General features: G+C 43.0%; 2 protein-coding genes across 6 annotated transcripts in view; one reads left to right on the forward strand and one right to left on the reverse strand.

The window, feature by feature from the left end:
- Positions 1–14,238, reverse strand: part of LOC6526154 (glycine-rich protein DOT1) — a 78,420-nt gene that overhangs the window by 52,122 nt on the left and 12,060 nt on the right. The gene's annotated exons all lie outside the window — the stretch shown is intronic.
- Positions 113–943, forward strand: LOC6526160. Its single transcript, XM_002101936.3, has 2 exons — positions 113–218; positions 282–943. Exon 2 carries the CDS (start codon positions 328–330, stop codon positions 832–834), a length of 507 nt encoding a protein of 168 aa, XP_002101972.2. The 5' UTR covers positions 113–218; positions 282–327; the 3' UTR covers positions 835–943.

The following is a 14,238-nucleotide window of genomic DNA, read 5'->3' on the forward strand; positions in this document are numbered from 1 at the left end:
TTCAGGATATTTAAATATATGGAGAACTACCAGACTTTAAGAGCAGACAAGGGTATGTGAGGGCATATAAGGAAAAATATCAAATTTTTAGTCTTTCCAGACTTGGATTAAACAAGAAATATTACCTACTCCACTCGAACTCGTATTACCTACAACTATTATGTTCGTTTTTCAAACTGTGTGCCCTATCACAGTAGCCCAAGACAACAAAGTCCGAGGTAAATCCAGATCTCAGACTCGCTTAAGTTTTCACATTTCAAAATGTCCCTTCCGATTGTCAGGTTGAGCGAAGAGCAGCTCAGAATTCTGGATCGGATATTCGACCGCATGGTCAGCGGCCATTACGATAAGGCTTCTCGATTGCTTGATAGGACCAACCATTCCATGCACCAGTTTGAGCCGTTCAGCGTGACCATTCTGCGCAGGACATTGGAACTGCTCATTGATCCGAACTCTGAGCGGCAACGCAGTCTGCCTCCAATTAGGACCGAAGACCAAGCGAATACAAGGCTCAACCAGCTGAACCTGGAGGAAATCATGCTAGACAGAATGGGAATGTCCCCCCATTCGCTGGACCACATCTTCGGGGAGGTGGTGGATAGGAGCAGCGGGGACATCCTCCGCTGCATCAAAAGCCAGCGGAGAATGGAAGAGGTTATCAAAAACAACATTAATGTGTTCCGCCGACACTGCGAAAGGGCCAAGGCGACAAGGGATGTGATCGCCAAGTTGGATGCTACCGATGGAATCAACCATGACATGGTTGCCCGCTGTGCGCTAATCATCTTACTCCTGCTCATACTGGCAGTCATGTTTTTGTTTGCGTTAGCCTAGTTGCTAATTTGTTCGTTTTCGCCTTGGCATTTAAAAGCCAAATTGGGTTTACCTAAAATGCTGTTTGGTGTTCGGCGGAAATTGCAATATATTTTGTTTCCTCCTTTTACCCAAATGGTTATTCCTAATGGTCACTCTAAGCGGAGTCAACAGCCGTAATCCGCACCCATTCATTTGGTGTTGGTCTGCTAAGGACTTGTGTTCGTAGCCGGATATAATTAAGCCTGTCGCACAGAGCTGTTAGCCAAACTTCAATCAAACATTCAACCGAATTAGTAGCGTTTCTGCCAATTGCCAGTGGTTAAAAGGGGGCGTGGCGGTTGTACAAAAAAGTGGGTAAAGAGCCGAGGAGGACAGGAAGTCACGCAATTGTTGCCCATTGCCCGCAAAAGTAGGCAACAGATTTTTGTGCTTCAATTAAATTTGATTTGCTGCCATTCAGTGGAATGAAATGGTAAGCTGGATGGCACGGTGGGTAGGTCATATCATTGCAGCGCCCTAATGAAGCTGTGCGACATCCATGTATGCGCAATTTGATAAGCCCCGCCTTTGAATCCTCTTTACCCATCATTAGGTTCGCAGTTTGTGGACCTTTTTTGCGCTCGCTTGCCACAAATTTAGTGCCATGTGTGTGTGTGTGTGTGTGTGTTGCGTTGCCGGGCACTGGGATCCTGGGATACTGTGATTCAGGACTGTGGCTGCAGGACCCCTTGTCCCGTTTTTGCCCATTACCTTTGGCAGTTGCGCCTGGAAATGACATTTTCACATCATTTGCTGATGTGGCAAATGTCTGGCTATCCAGTTCTCCAGCTCTTCAGCTCTTCAGCGCTTCAGCTCTCGAGCTTTTCGCCAGTGTCTCCCGGTATCGCTTCTCTCTGTGTAGCCAGAAATTCACAAAAACACCCAAAATGCCACCCCCAAATCCCCCAAATCCCACCATAACCCTCCATAACCCTCGTTGACCTGCGGTCAGCATTGAGTGCTTGACCCAAACCCGCCCACGTTCGTACGTTTTTTGTCATTTCCGTTTGTGCGAAATTTTCGGATATCCTCAAATGCAGCCTCACCCAGTGGGCACTGAACCACAGCCACCACATCCACATAACTTGCACAATTTGAGGCAAACGACGACAGCTTCCAATCATAATGCCAATGAAATGAACTGCCCCAAATGCCCCCTGCTGCCTTGAATGCCGGGCTCAATAAACTCCAAAGCAATCTCCCTACGTGTGTGTTAATATGGGTACTGGTACTGGGTACTGCTCTGTTTTTGCACGTTCCACATGGCGTTGCCCTTTTTCCTTGCACACTCCCTCACAGGGTCGCTCAGCTAACACTTGCAATACTAAATCTACTTTGCATGGCAGTCAACAGGGTAATTGTCTAAGACAGCAGCCACAAATGCCATCACATTTACTTTGAAGAGACACCTAAGAGAAACTTTAAGAAATGGGCTTTTTGAAACGAGCCACCTAGCCACAGATTGATTTCCCTTCTAGTATAGTATTTATGTTGGAAGCCCAATGCAGTAATGAAAGGACATTCACTGGCTAGAAAATGGCCATTTTTAGGGCATCAGGAAATGCATACATCACGATGGGGAATCCCTGAAAATTGTTCAGTGCGGGGCGCTGCACTTTTCACTTTAGCTGCTGCCCGACACGATTTGCACTCTCGTTGCCTTTAGCCTGCAACTCCGAATCCTTTGGCTGCTTATGATGCCCCCAAGGCACACACACACACACACACAGACATACACACACACATTCGGTGTGTGCGCGGAAAATCTGCTGCAAATCATTTAATATTTCGTCTGCGGCTCCATCTTCATCGACTTCGTCGGGGGCTTTTCCACACTTGCCCCCTTCGCCTTTTCGCGCTTTTCAGCTGATTTGGCACTTTTCATGTGCAGCTAAGTGATTTCCCAAAATCATTTAGATGTGCTTGGTATTTTTTCAGCACTCCCTCGCATTTTGCGCTAATATCCGAGAAGCCTTTGCCTGGACTTCGCTGCGGTGATGGATATTTGGTCGTTATTTGTTGCATCTCACTATTAGTGTTTTTCCGGGTTTTCCAATTTTCCTCGTTCTTCGGTGCTTGCTGGGTGCGTACTTAAAAAATCATTTCTTCCGCTGACGCAGCTCTTGAATCGTTTTTCATGTGCTCATGGAACTGCTCGCTTTTTGCAATTCTCCTTTGGATATCTGCTTTTTGCTGCTTTGCAACACTACTCTGTTTTTTTTTTTTTTGCTGAGTTTTACAACCCGTTTTTTGCGTTTACTACTTGGGTATTTCTTTTTAATTTTCCCATTTGGTTGGTTGGGTTTTTACCCCTTTTAGCTTTCATGTTCCCTAAAATGTTCGGTTTAGTTTGCAATAAAATTTCTGTTTTTTTAGAAATCATTTTTGCTCTAACTTTCAAATATGTACAGTATTCTTGTGAAATATGTTAAACATTTTTTATAAACAATTACTCGGCACTTTTCCGTTTGAAGTCTGAACCCGTGTTAGTTTTGTATTTTTTATTATTCTTGCTTGGATTTTTTTTTCAAATACCATATTCTTGAACTCCTATTTCCAAACTCTGAAATGAAACGTCAAAGGTATTGGTTGAAAGCTTTTCCCGTCCATCTCGCTCTGCACATTTCCCCTTCCTGCCTGGATTTATGATCATTTCATTTCCTCGAGTCCCAGCCACCTCTTCAGCCCCCCCTCCCGGCTTCCTCAGTCCTTGTTGTGTATATCCTCTTGTCACATCTGTGCCAATCCAAAAATGATTCTTTCACGAAAGTTTCGCTCGGCCATAAGTTTGTGCAGCGGCCAGAGCAACGGCAACACACACAGCAACAAAGGCGAAAGCAACGGCCATTTGGAGTCGCACATTAGGCCAGGAAAGTTGCTTTGCCCATTTCGGCCAAGAGCGCTCGAGCCGGCCAAAAGCAATTGCGCCCACTGCAGTCGTTGCTGTTGTTGCTGTGGTCCCAGCTGCCAAAATGCCCCGTGTTGGGGTCAGCTAACACAACTGGGCAAGCGGAGTCCAAATCCCAAAGTCCGAGGACCAGAAGTGAAGCCAAGTTTTGGAAGCGTCGACAGACAAGCGACAACAGAAGGCTGGCGAAACTAAATGAATGCCAGCTTCGAGAAAGTGCAATGAATTGGGTATACCCTGTAATCATCTTCCTAAGATGGTAAAAACAGAGTGATGGAATAACAGTATGCTAGGATATCATTTGCAAGTCATATGAGTAAATGTCATCGGTTTTAAACACTTTTCTGTGTATACTGGTAGTAAATATACCCCACGAAAGGGTATGTAAGACCCCATGCAAAATCACAACTCCATTCTGAGGACGAGATGTCGTCTGGGTGCTGTCGTCTTGGGCGCTGCTGTCTTAGCGCTTAAGTGCGATGGCATTAAGCTATTAGCATAATTTTTGTGCATTATCATTTGGGCCGAGGGGCAAACGCGGGGCGGTTTGTGCGGGTTTGTTGTGGGCTAAACAGATTATGCCATTTATCATTGACATATTCGGTTCAGCCGCCCATCTCACACAAACGCAAACACATACATACAAACGCCGGAAAATATGGCAGAAGAAAGGAAAACGCATCCGGAAAAAGGGAAAAAATTTGCTTTTACTTACTTACGGCCGAGCCGCAGACAAAGCCAAACAAAGTTGTACGAAAAAAGTTTTGGATTTTTTTTCCATTTTACCGTCTTTTCACCCGTCTTCCCTGTTGTCCTTTTCTTTTTTCTTTTTGGCCCGGCTTAGTCCGGGGAAATGAAACGAACCGAAATGAAGATGAAAGAAACTGCACTCACCTGCAATGACAGAGAAAGGATGGAATTTTTTGTTAGTTTTAATGCACTTTGGGGTAGCTATGGGTAAATATGTCCCACAACAGGAAAGTCGTACACTTGGGAGCTAATTTCATCAGGAACCCAAAACTCAACAAGCAATCCAAATAATCCAATATTAAAATGAATGAAAAAAAGTGTGGCTTTCTATAGTCATAATAACTAAATTACAAAACCATTATTTTTCTTTACCGTTCCTTGAATCGAAATTCAAAGTACTTCTAAGAATGATACCACAAATCCCTATGCCACTCGTTTGATTAATAACACGCCAACACTTGGCCACATTTTCCATCCCAGAAGCGCATTGAATCAATCATCATCGATAATCCTCTGCCCCAGTTGAACGTCCTCAAAATGTGTGTTGCACTTAATCAAATCAAAAGGCATTCCATTTCCTTAATTTGGATTGATTCCCTCGCACCTATTTCTTAATTGTCAGTGATTCCATGTGCAGGGGATTAAGCTTGCAACAAAATAAAACTGAATAACAGTGCAATTTTCCACACTAAATAAATGTTATGCTTAAAATATGAAAAATAAATTCCTTTTCCAATAGATTCTCAGTTCTTATTATTAATATTCGTTATTATCCCATACTATATGCCCCCATTATTCTTGCCATAAGCAATTATTTTCATCACTCTGTCAATTTTCCTGGGTATCTGCAGTGCCGAGAGGGGTTTACGTTTTTTGCTTGCACTGCTGAGTGAATAAAGAGCTTGGATTTGCTTCCCCCGCCACTTTTCCACATATGGAGTGTGGAAATATTGTGGTAGGATAATGGGGCAGCCGCAAGGGGTCGGAGTTCAAGCCTGGACGCATTTGGCCTGGCCCCAGGACGAGGACTCAACATTTTAATTGCCTCGATGGGGAAGCGCAGTCTTCCACCGCACGACTTCCAATTTTCAACTCGAAAACTCCAATTTCGTGTGCAATTTTCTTGGGTCTGCCAAGGGAAGGAAAATGCAGAAGGTAGCCATATAGAAGGCTGCCATATAAAAACACATAGAAAAGGCTAAACGACTTGCCTGATAACTCGCTAAGCCGCAAAACGTTCCGCAGTTAGTTTCAGCTGTTTTTATCCCGCACCAATTCCACTGCTTTCCCCCTCTGATTTCCCCCGCATTTCCCCGACCCCGCCCACTCACGCCTCAGTAGTTTGTCCCTCAACTAATCCGCCTCAAAATTTATTTGCTTAATTTCATTTGTTGTCTGCAACTTTTCGGGGGCCAGAGGACAAGAACTGAACTGAAGCGGAGCTTTGCGGACGTGCGGTAATGTTTTGGCTTAAGCTCTCTCTTCTTCCACCTTCCACTTTCCACCTACCGCCCGTCTCTTTCGCAGCTCTTATCGCCCTCTCTTTCGCACGGCAATTTTCTCCAACTGGTCAGTGGCCAAAAACCAACTTGGCTTTGGATCATAAATAATCAGTGCCAGTGTATAAATCAGGTCTGCATTTGCCAGTGAGTCTAAATATTTCCCATGTACATGTACATTTCAAAATGGATCGAGGAGCTACTCTTAACTCTTAAGATCATCCGGCATTTTATTAATTTAACATACCAAACAAATGAGCACATTAGTTAAACATCTCACATAATACTGTATTCCGGTTCCCTGCCACTAGAAAGCCTTCAACGCATCCTTAAATTTCGCTTACACATCGTGCAGTTTGCTTCCGTTTCCCTGCTGAAAAACTGAAATACTGAAATACTGAAATTTCCATTTCACTGCGACTCGTCCGCCTAAAACCATTTTTGCCCAGCGGAGGTTCCTTACTCGCTGGCAGAGACATGGGAACGCATCTTCATTATTTCATTTTCCGCGCATCGACTGCAGCTTTGGCCTCGCGGAAAACCATCGCGAAAGTCCTTGCGAAAATTCCAGCCTTCGTTTCAATTAATTTTCGCGACATTGATGCGCCTTGGCAGAAGCTGCAGCCGTAGAAGCTGCTACCCCAGTGTAGATGTTTGCTGTCCTCTTCTTTCCCGTAATTTCAGCTCCGTTCCCTGCGTTTCCCGCTGCAATTTTCCGAGCCCTGCAGAGTTTTCCCACCCGCAACCCCTCCGTTTAAGCCACTCTGAGATTGCTGCGAAAACTCCTTGACGCCCGCGTTTGTTGTCATCGCAAGCTTAAAACATTTTTGCCCGCCGCGTTTTAATTAATTTAAAGTTATTTTGCCTGTCGCCAGCCACTCCCCCTTTCGTATACGCCTTTATTAAATTCGTCGACATTGCGTTTTAATTGAAATCCGCTTGTTGCTCAATAAATTTACATAAATATCGTAATGGCTTCAAAGCCAGAGAGAGAGACAGCGGCAGAGACCGGCTGTTTGATTCGGGAAAATGCCGAGGATTCCGGACTATTTTCCATGATTTCTGATTAGCCCGCTCTACGCTCTACAGGATCCCCAGGTTTTCGGGGGGCAGAGACAGATGCAATATCCGCAGACAGGAATCCCCAGCAACTCCGGAGGCAGCAGCTGCATCTGGCATAATTAATATTTCCTCTCGCCTCCGGTGAAATGCGAAATGGAAAATGGGGAAAAATTCAGACGGGGCTGTCAGGTCCAACAGAAATTAGCTTTCATAAACGTTTCAATTGCAGCAAAACATTCCAAAATATTTTTGACAAAACCCAAACTTTGGTTGCATATATAATCAAGCTTATTTAAAATAATTGTTATTGTGATGGTAACTATTTAGATTTATATGTAATTCTCAATTCAGAAAAACTAAAATATACATTCCTATATCCAGCACTTCTAGCAAATTAGTGCCGGAGATCAACTCGACTTGCAAGTTCATTTGCAAACTCACCTTAACTTGGGGGATTTGAAGCAGTTGGCTGTTTTGAAATGAACGTTTCTAACATGCGAACACACGAGTTTTCCATTTCGGACTTGCCCAAATCCGAACTCACTCAGTTTATACAAATTTTATTCGGTTTGTTTTTTCCAGTTTTCCGTTCCTCATATTCCGTGCTCTTTTGCCGGCCTCTCTATTTGTGCTTGTATGTTTCTGTGTGTTTCTGTGTTGCTGTGTATTTGTTTGTCTGTTTGTTTGTTTGTTTGCTTGTTTGTTTGATGTCAACATGGCCTAGGCATATGAGCAGCAGCAACTGGAGCTGTGCACTGCCAAGTGGCAAGTGCATCCTGGCATGTCCTCCTCTAAATTCAGGGCCCCATTCCAGCTCCCTTTGCCTTCATTAGCCTTTGGCAGCAGCAAGTCAGAGGCGCCCTGTATTTACCAGTATCTGTGTGTAACACTGCATCTGTGTGTGCTTAACAAAGAGCCTTTTGTGCGATACACTGCCGCACCACTACACACACATAGTGCCTTATAGCCGCACGGACATGGCATTGACTTTTGTCTCGTCCTGCGAGCCTGAATTGTTGCCATTTTCTATTGATTGCCCTATAGCAGCTGAAACTGCAGCCCAGGCAATCGCAAAGGTAGCAACACGAAGTATGGAAAAACGGTGCTGCATGCAAATTTAATTAAATTATTTGCATTAAAAGCGTGTGATCAAAGAGATCTTTACTCCCAAAAGGAATATAAGTTATGTTTAAAATAGAATGTACAAAATGTTTACCCAATGAATTATTTTTGCAGCTTATGACACCCATTTCAAAGAAATTTCATTCATTGAACTTATAACTTTAATTTCCTCAGACAATTTAAGAACATATTTCATGACTTCAGGTGGGCATGGTTGGCACCACTTGATGTATTGCATATGTTAATGTCTGCAATTGTATTATTATTATACTTGACATAACGTCAAAAGCCACACAATGCCATTCAGAACGTTGTTAATATATCGATATCGATATGTAAAATAAAAACCCAAGAAGTTGCTCGACTGTCAGATACCCCTTGTTCCAACTCCGAGATAAACAAACCGATAATTATTTCCAACAACTATTTTACTATTCATAGCACTGTCATAGTTTCCTAAAAAGTAAATGCGAAATTTATGTTAAATGATGTTTTTCAAACTTTCATCCACTCTACATGGACTTTATTAAAACTCTATCAGCTTAAAAAAATGCAAGCTCTAGCTGGGCAAGCATCAGATTCTATTTAATAAATAAAGTTCTACTCCATTTCCTGGCCTGCCATTCCTGTTTGTATAGGTTTAACTGAGGCTGACAGCCCGCTGTATGCATGTGTGTGTGTGTGGGGGTGTGGGTGTGGGTGTGGGTGTATGGTGTGCGGGTTTCTGTAAGTGGGCTTTGCATTAAAGTCATCACAAGGCAATCTAATTTGAAGAAAGCGCCGCAAAGTCTGCAACAGAAGGCAGCAGCACATGCAATGCCAACTCGCATGTCACCCGGCGAATTTCGGCGGAAAAAGTCGTGGGGAAAGCCGAGAAAATGCGGGAAAACGCGGGAATGCCAAGGCTCGAATAGCGGCGATGCCACACACGTTTAAACATAATAATTCTCAATTTCGTCAGCGATATCAATGGCAGCGGCAGCAGCGCGACAGGAAAAGCATGCACACATCAACATAAACTGGCGTTTTTTGTATAAAATTGAGCAGGAAAAAAAATAGAGTCAAACTTATTCGCATAGCAGCGCTCACATTAATAGGAGCTGTCCGTTTAAAACCAACTTTTTTTCAAGCCAATTAGAAATAAGCAATTGTGATAATCATTTCGAAGACAATTCCTCAAATTAATGCTGTGTACTTGAAATATATTGTGCCCTATTATTGCGACCACGGCTGTGCATTCATACATAAAAAACGAGCCATAGCAGAAGGCGGAAAAAAGAAAAAAGAAAATCAAGCAAACGAAGAAAAAGTCGGCGGCAAGAAAAACTCAAACGACATGCGGAAATCATGTCAGATGAAGCAGCAGCAGTCGCTGCAGTCGGAAAAAAGTAAAATTACACACAGACTCCAGCGAAATAAATGGAGGCCCACTCACACATATGCCAGTCCACACATACGCAAACACGCACACATATGCACAGCGGAAACGGAAGGAGTTGTACATGTTTGATGGCAGGGCTGCAACTGCAACTGCAACTGCCGTTTAGAGCGCGCATAGCGAGCAAGCACTGTACGGTGGAGAGTCAGACTTTTAAAATTCTTCAAATATTTTGCATTTCACTTGGCGATGCACTAAATATCTTATTTGCGCGCTCCTTTATCTTAAAGCACTTTCAATGCCCTCGATGTGCAACTATATAGTGTTCCCAACTTGTTTGCTTATCAGCCAATGAAAGTGCATCATGGGCTTGACCCAATTGCTGACATAAGCAACCCGCAAATGTATCAGGTTCACAAGGCACGTTGCCCGTCCAGTATTTTGTTCAATTTTTCAGCTTCCACAAACATTCGATATGGCATCTGGAACAAAACCGCAAGCACTACAGGGATTATCGGCCACAAGCGGTTACATCCAACACTAGCACACACACACACACACACTCGATGGCATTAAAGTGCGCACTTGCACTGCAATTGATCCCACTGTGCGGCATTGTCATTACTATTTGCGCTCGTTTAGGGCTTCTGATGCTTCTGGTGATTCAGATGCTGCTGCGACTATAAGTGCATGGTAATGTTTTAAAAACGCGACACAGACGCCTGACGATAACAGCCAACACAGGGTAGGGGAGGGGAGGCGGTGTGGAAAATTGGGGGGAATTGGAATCGCTGGGAAATCGCTGGGAAATCGCAAGGAGGGGCGACGCAAAACTGACGGCGCTGAGGAGCGGAAAAGCGGAAGAGCAGAATGGTGCAGCCAACAAGCGATGCCATATCAATTTTCAATTTCCAGCGAGCCAGCAACTGTCAGGGTGTCAGGGACAGAGGAACGGACCGACCAGACGGCCATTCAAGCCCACACCTAATGCCTACACTGGGCGAAAAGTAGCCAGCATTCGGGACAAGGTTCTAGATAGAAATGCCAGACCAAATCTCTAAATACCAACAGGATCTTCATACATTCCTGAGGAACTTCCAAACTTCTGGAAATATATTTCGATTGTTGATAAATGTCTAACATTGCGCTAAGAAAAAAAGTTTCTTTCACTGCATGTTGTACACATCGCCAGCAAACTTCGGACAGACCAAAGACCATTAGAGAAATATCCAAATCAACAATGAAATGCAATTTTTTCCATAGCAAGACAGGCTGCATTTGCAACCAGCTCAACTATAAATTGCCCATTGTGTTGATGGAGAAAAGCAATGATAAAATAAAAAGAATCAGTAAAAAGATCTTTAAAAATGCTTTATAAACCAAAAATTTAAATTGGCAAGCCAAAATCTAAAGCACCGAACTGCAAAATTTGATTTTATGATAATTATTTCATTTAGCTACATAATATATATAGTATGTTTTGTGTCTATTTCGATAATATTCATGTTTCGAAATGCCTCGAAATTTAAAATTATTAATTAGTTATAAGGATTTTCTCATGTCTCTGTGCTAATGAAAGAATTAATGGGTACTCCTGCCCCGTTTCATAATATCCAAGATGTTATATAAGAGAATGTATTTAAAGCATGCAGTTCTTTAAAGTCACACGGTCTGAAGCAGCTGGTGGCCATTAATCTCATATTCCCACGGCGGTTACAGGGTATGACCAAGTGTCTGGACAGTCGTTTATTGTCAACTCATTTGTTTTCGCTTGGCCCAATTTGGAGTTTGATTTATGTCGAAAATATTTTAATTTTATTGGCACAGCAGCACAGGTGAGAGTGGCCCCAAAATGTAGTTGTCGTTGTGTTCGGGAGGATAACCCAAATTCTCTCTGGCACGCACATGCACACACTAGCTGGCTATAGCTGTGTCCTTTCGTCCTTGCTGCATCTGTTTTGATAAACTGCATTGTTATGGATTCTCTTGCCGAATTTCTGCCGAAATTTTTCGGCCTTGTGTTCGGTGTTGGCCCACATTCCACATAAAGCCTATACGTTGTAATCACATGAATTGCAGTTTTTGGTCAGGCGTAAGTCCTTCTGATATTTTTTCATCATCTCAGCTTTCGTTTCATTACTCGCCGGCTTTGGGCTCAAGTCTCCTGTCTATTTTTGCGAACAAAAATAAACGGAAATTGCATTCGAAATCTATTTATTTGCCATGCTGGGCTCGGTTATCTGCATTCAAATCAAATTTACAGTCACAATGGGGAGAGAAATTATTATTTTGGTCATTCAATGAATTGGGTTTTATTCTGAGCGTTTCTGAGAGTTTCCAACAATTCAACTTTTCAAATCCAATTCTGCTGCTGAAAAGGGCTATTCCTTTGATTGATAGATTGAATAAAGTTATTAAAGCAGGGCAAGACCTGAATGTTAGAATGTTAGTTTCACAAATGAAATATCTATTTCTTATTGCTACCTATTGTTTTGATTATTAAACAGCGGTGCTTGGTTGGCTTTGAAATTCGAAATAAAATTGCCAGCCCAACGAGGCATTTATTTTATGTAAAACATTCACGACAAAGAACTACGAAAGCCCTTTAAAGTAGGCAACAATTTGTATTCCCAAGATGGATGGCACTGTGTGTTTTCGTCCATCTCTCAATCAGATTAATTAATTGGATTTTGTCAAGCGGCACTTCAATTAATCAAAATCAAATTAAAGCTAGAAAAAAGGCCAGGAAAATGTGTTGACTTGAGGTTTGCCACCCATTTCCCGGCCGCAAGTCCTCCGGGGCTCATTAGGCCAAAAAGATATACGTTGACACACATTGATAACCGCACATACATACATGTGTGTTTGTGTGTCTGCCCCTAATTAACCCACTAATGCCATTTGCCGACTAACGTCGCTAATTAAGCTCAAAAATGAGTAGAGGAACAGAGGGCACGAAAAAAGCGCAGAACAAAACGAGAAAAATTTTCCCTGCCTGCGGAAAAGGTCAAAGCATAAATCAGAAGGCGGGGAGGGCGGGGGGCTATGCAGGATGCAATTGCCAGGTCTGGCCCACTTTTCTATATTTTTTTTTTTTGTTTTTTCTGTGTTTTTTTCGCCCAGCCAGGCAGCAGCAAAAGGGGTCACCATAAAGTTTTTCCATTTCTGGGATCCAGTTTCAAGCAATTTCATTTAGAAGTGGCCTTTCACAGGTGGAAAATGAAATGAAATCTGCCTTAACCGTGTCTATCTGGATCTAGTGTGCATCTGGATAGCAAGTTCAGGCGGAAGTTCATATGCGATATCTTTTACGGCCATCTGGCAGCCACTAAAGAATATATACATACATACATACATACGTATATATGTACGTGCTTATTTCGGTCATTTTTTATCGCCTTTTTAGTGGTTGGGTGCAAAGGAAGTGCATTGATTCCATTGCAAGTCCTTCAAGCAGGATAATGCTCACATTCATGTGGCAAATAGTTCAATAATCTAGTTTATTGCTTCGAGTCGCGCGATAATGTTTCATTCTGGCACAAAACTGATACCTCGATGCCGACTTAGAGGCCAAATGTGAGTATGTGAAAAGGGGGGGCACTTTTCTCTCAGTGAGCCTGTTACGGAGCCGAGAGGAAAATTAGAATCGAAATCTGAGCGCATATTAGCCTTTCTGTCTTTGGCTTTTCGAGGATCTCTGCGACTCCGCGCCGGTGACACAGTTCTCGTGCGCCCAAAATGCGGAGCTCCTTCGCAGGGGTCAGGGGTCAGCGGTGACGCTGGCGATGGCATCACAATGTATTTCAAGTGGAGCGAGTGCAAATAAAATTAAAAAACAACAAGAGCATCAACAAAGCGAGATAGAAAAAAAAAGAAGCCGAAAACAAAAAAATATATATGGCGCCGACCTCATTTTGGAAAAAGGGTGCTGGTGGGTGGTGGGTGGTGTAGCTGCAACGTTGACTTGTTTTGCCACTTTTGGGTGCCATTCCACCTCCATCCCCCCGGAACTTCCAACCCCCCTCTGTTTGTCTGTCGACACTTGGCGACCTCTGCCGCTGCCGCTGCCTCTGTCGGCGTTTTGTCATTGTTTGCATTTGGCGCGCATTTTTTTGCTTTCGCTTGTGGTTTTCTTTTGTTTTTGCCGCATCCAGCAAGAAGAAAAACAAGGAAAAAGTTTGCAAAGAAAATGGGCATATGGCATACCCTCGAACATTTTACTACAATTTGACAAAGGTAGTTTTTGAAAATCAAAAAACTATTTCATAGTTGAAGTTATATAAATAGCAGCAAATAAACGGCACCAGCCATCGACGAGTATATACAAATTATACTCATGCTTAAGTAGAGCAGGAAATTAAAAATAAATCAAAGAAGTTGTAAACCTAAATATCTCTTAACGAAGTTCAAAAGTTCAAGCCTGGCTCTATTTGATTTTTCACCTGCTAATCGTGCCCATGCTCCATGTTCCACATACCCCTTGCTGGCGTCCTGAAGTATAAACATTTTACGTGGCACACATTTTTGTACATATTTTTCGCTGAGGGCTTTGTTGTTGTTTACTTGGTTGGCCCGAGCTCATTGAGTCGCCTGGCGGCCATTTTGTCATATTTGCTGGCACCTTTGTCAAGGACGCGTTCCTGTTGGCCAGTTGCGCATCCTTC

The sequence above is a fragment of the Drosophila yakuba genome, chromosome X, assembly GCF_016746365.2.
Source record: "Drosophila yakuba strain Tai18E2 chromosome X, Prin_Dyak_Tai18E2_2.1, whole genome shotgun sequence".
Classification (NCBI taxonomy): Eukaryota; Metazoa; Arthropoda; class Insecta; order Diptera; family Drosophilidae; genus Drosophila; species Drosophila yakuba.

Excerpts from the sequence above, each read along its gene's own strand:
- LOC6526160 (XM_002101936.3), top strand. The coding sequence starts at position 328 with ATGGTCAGCGGCCATTACGATAAGGCTTCTCGATTGCTTGATAGGACC.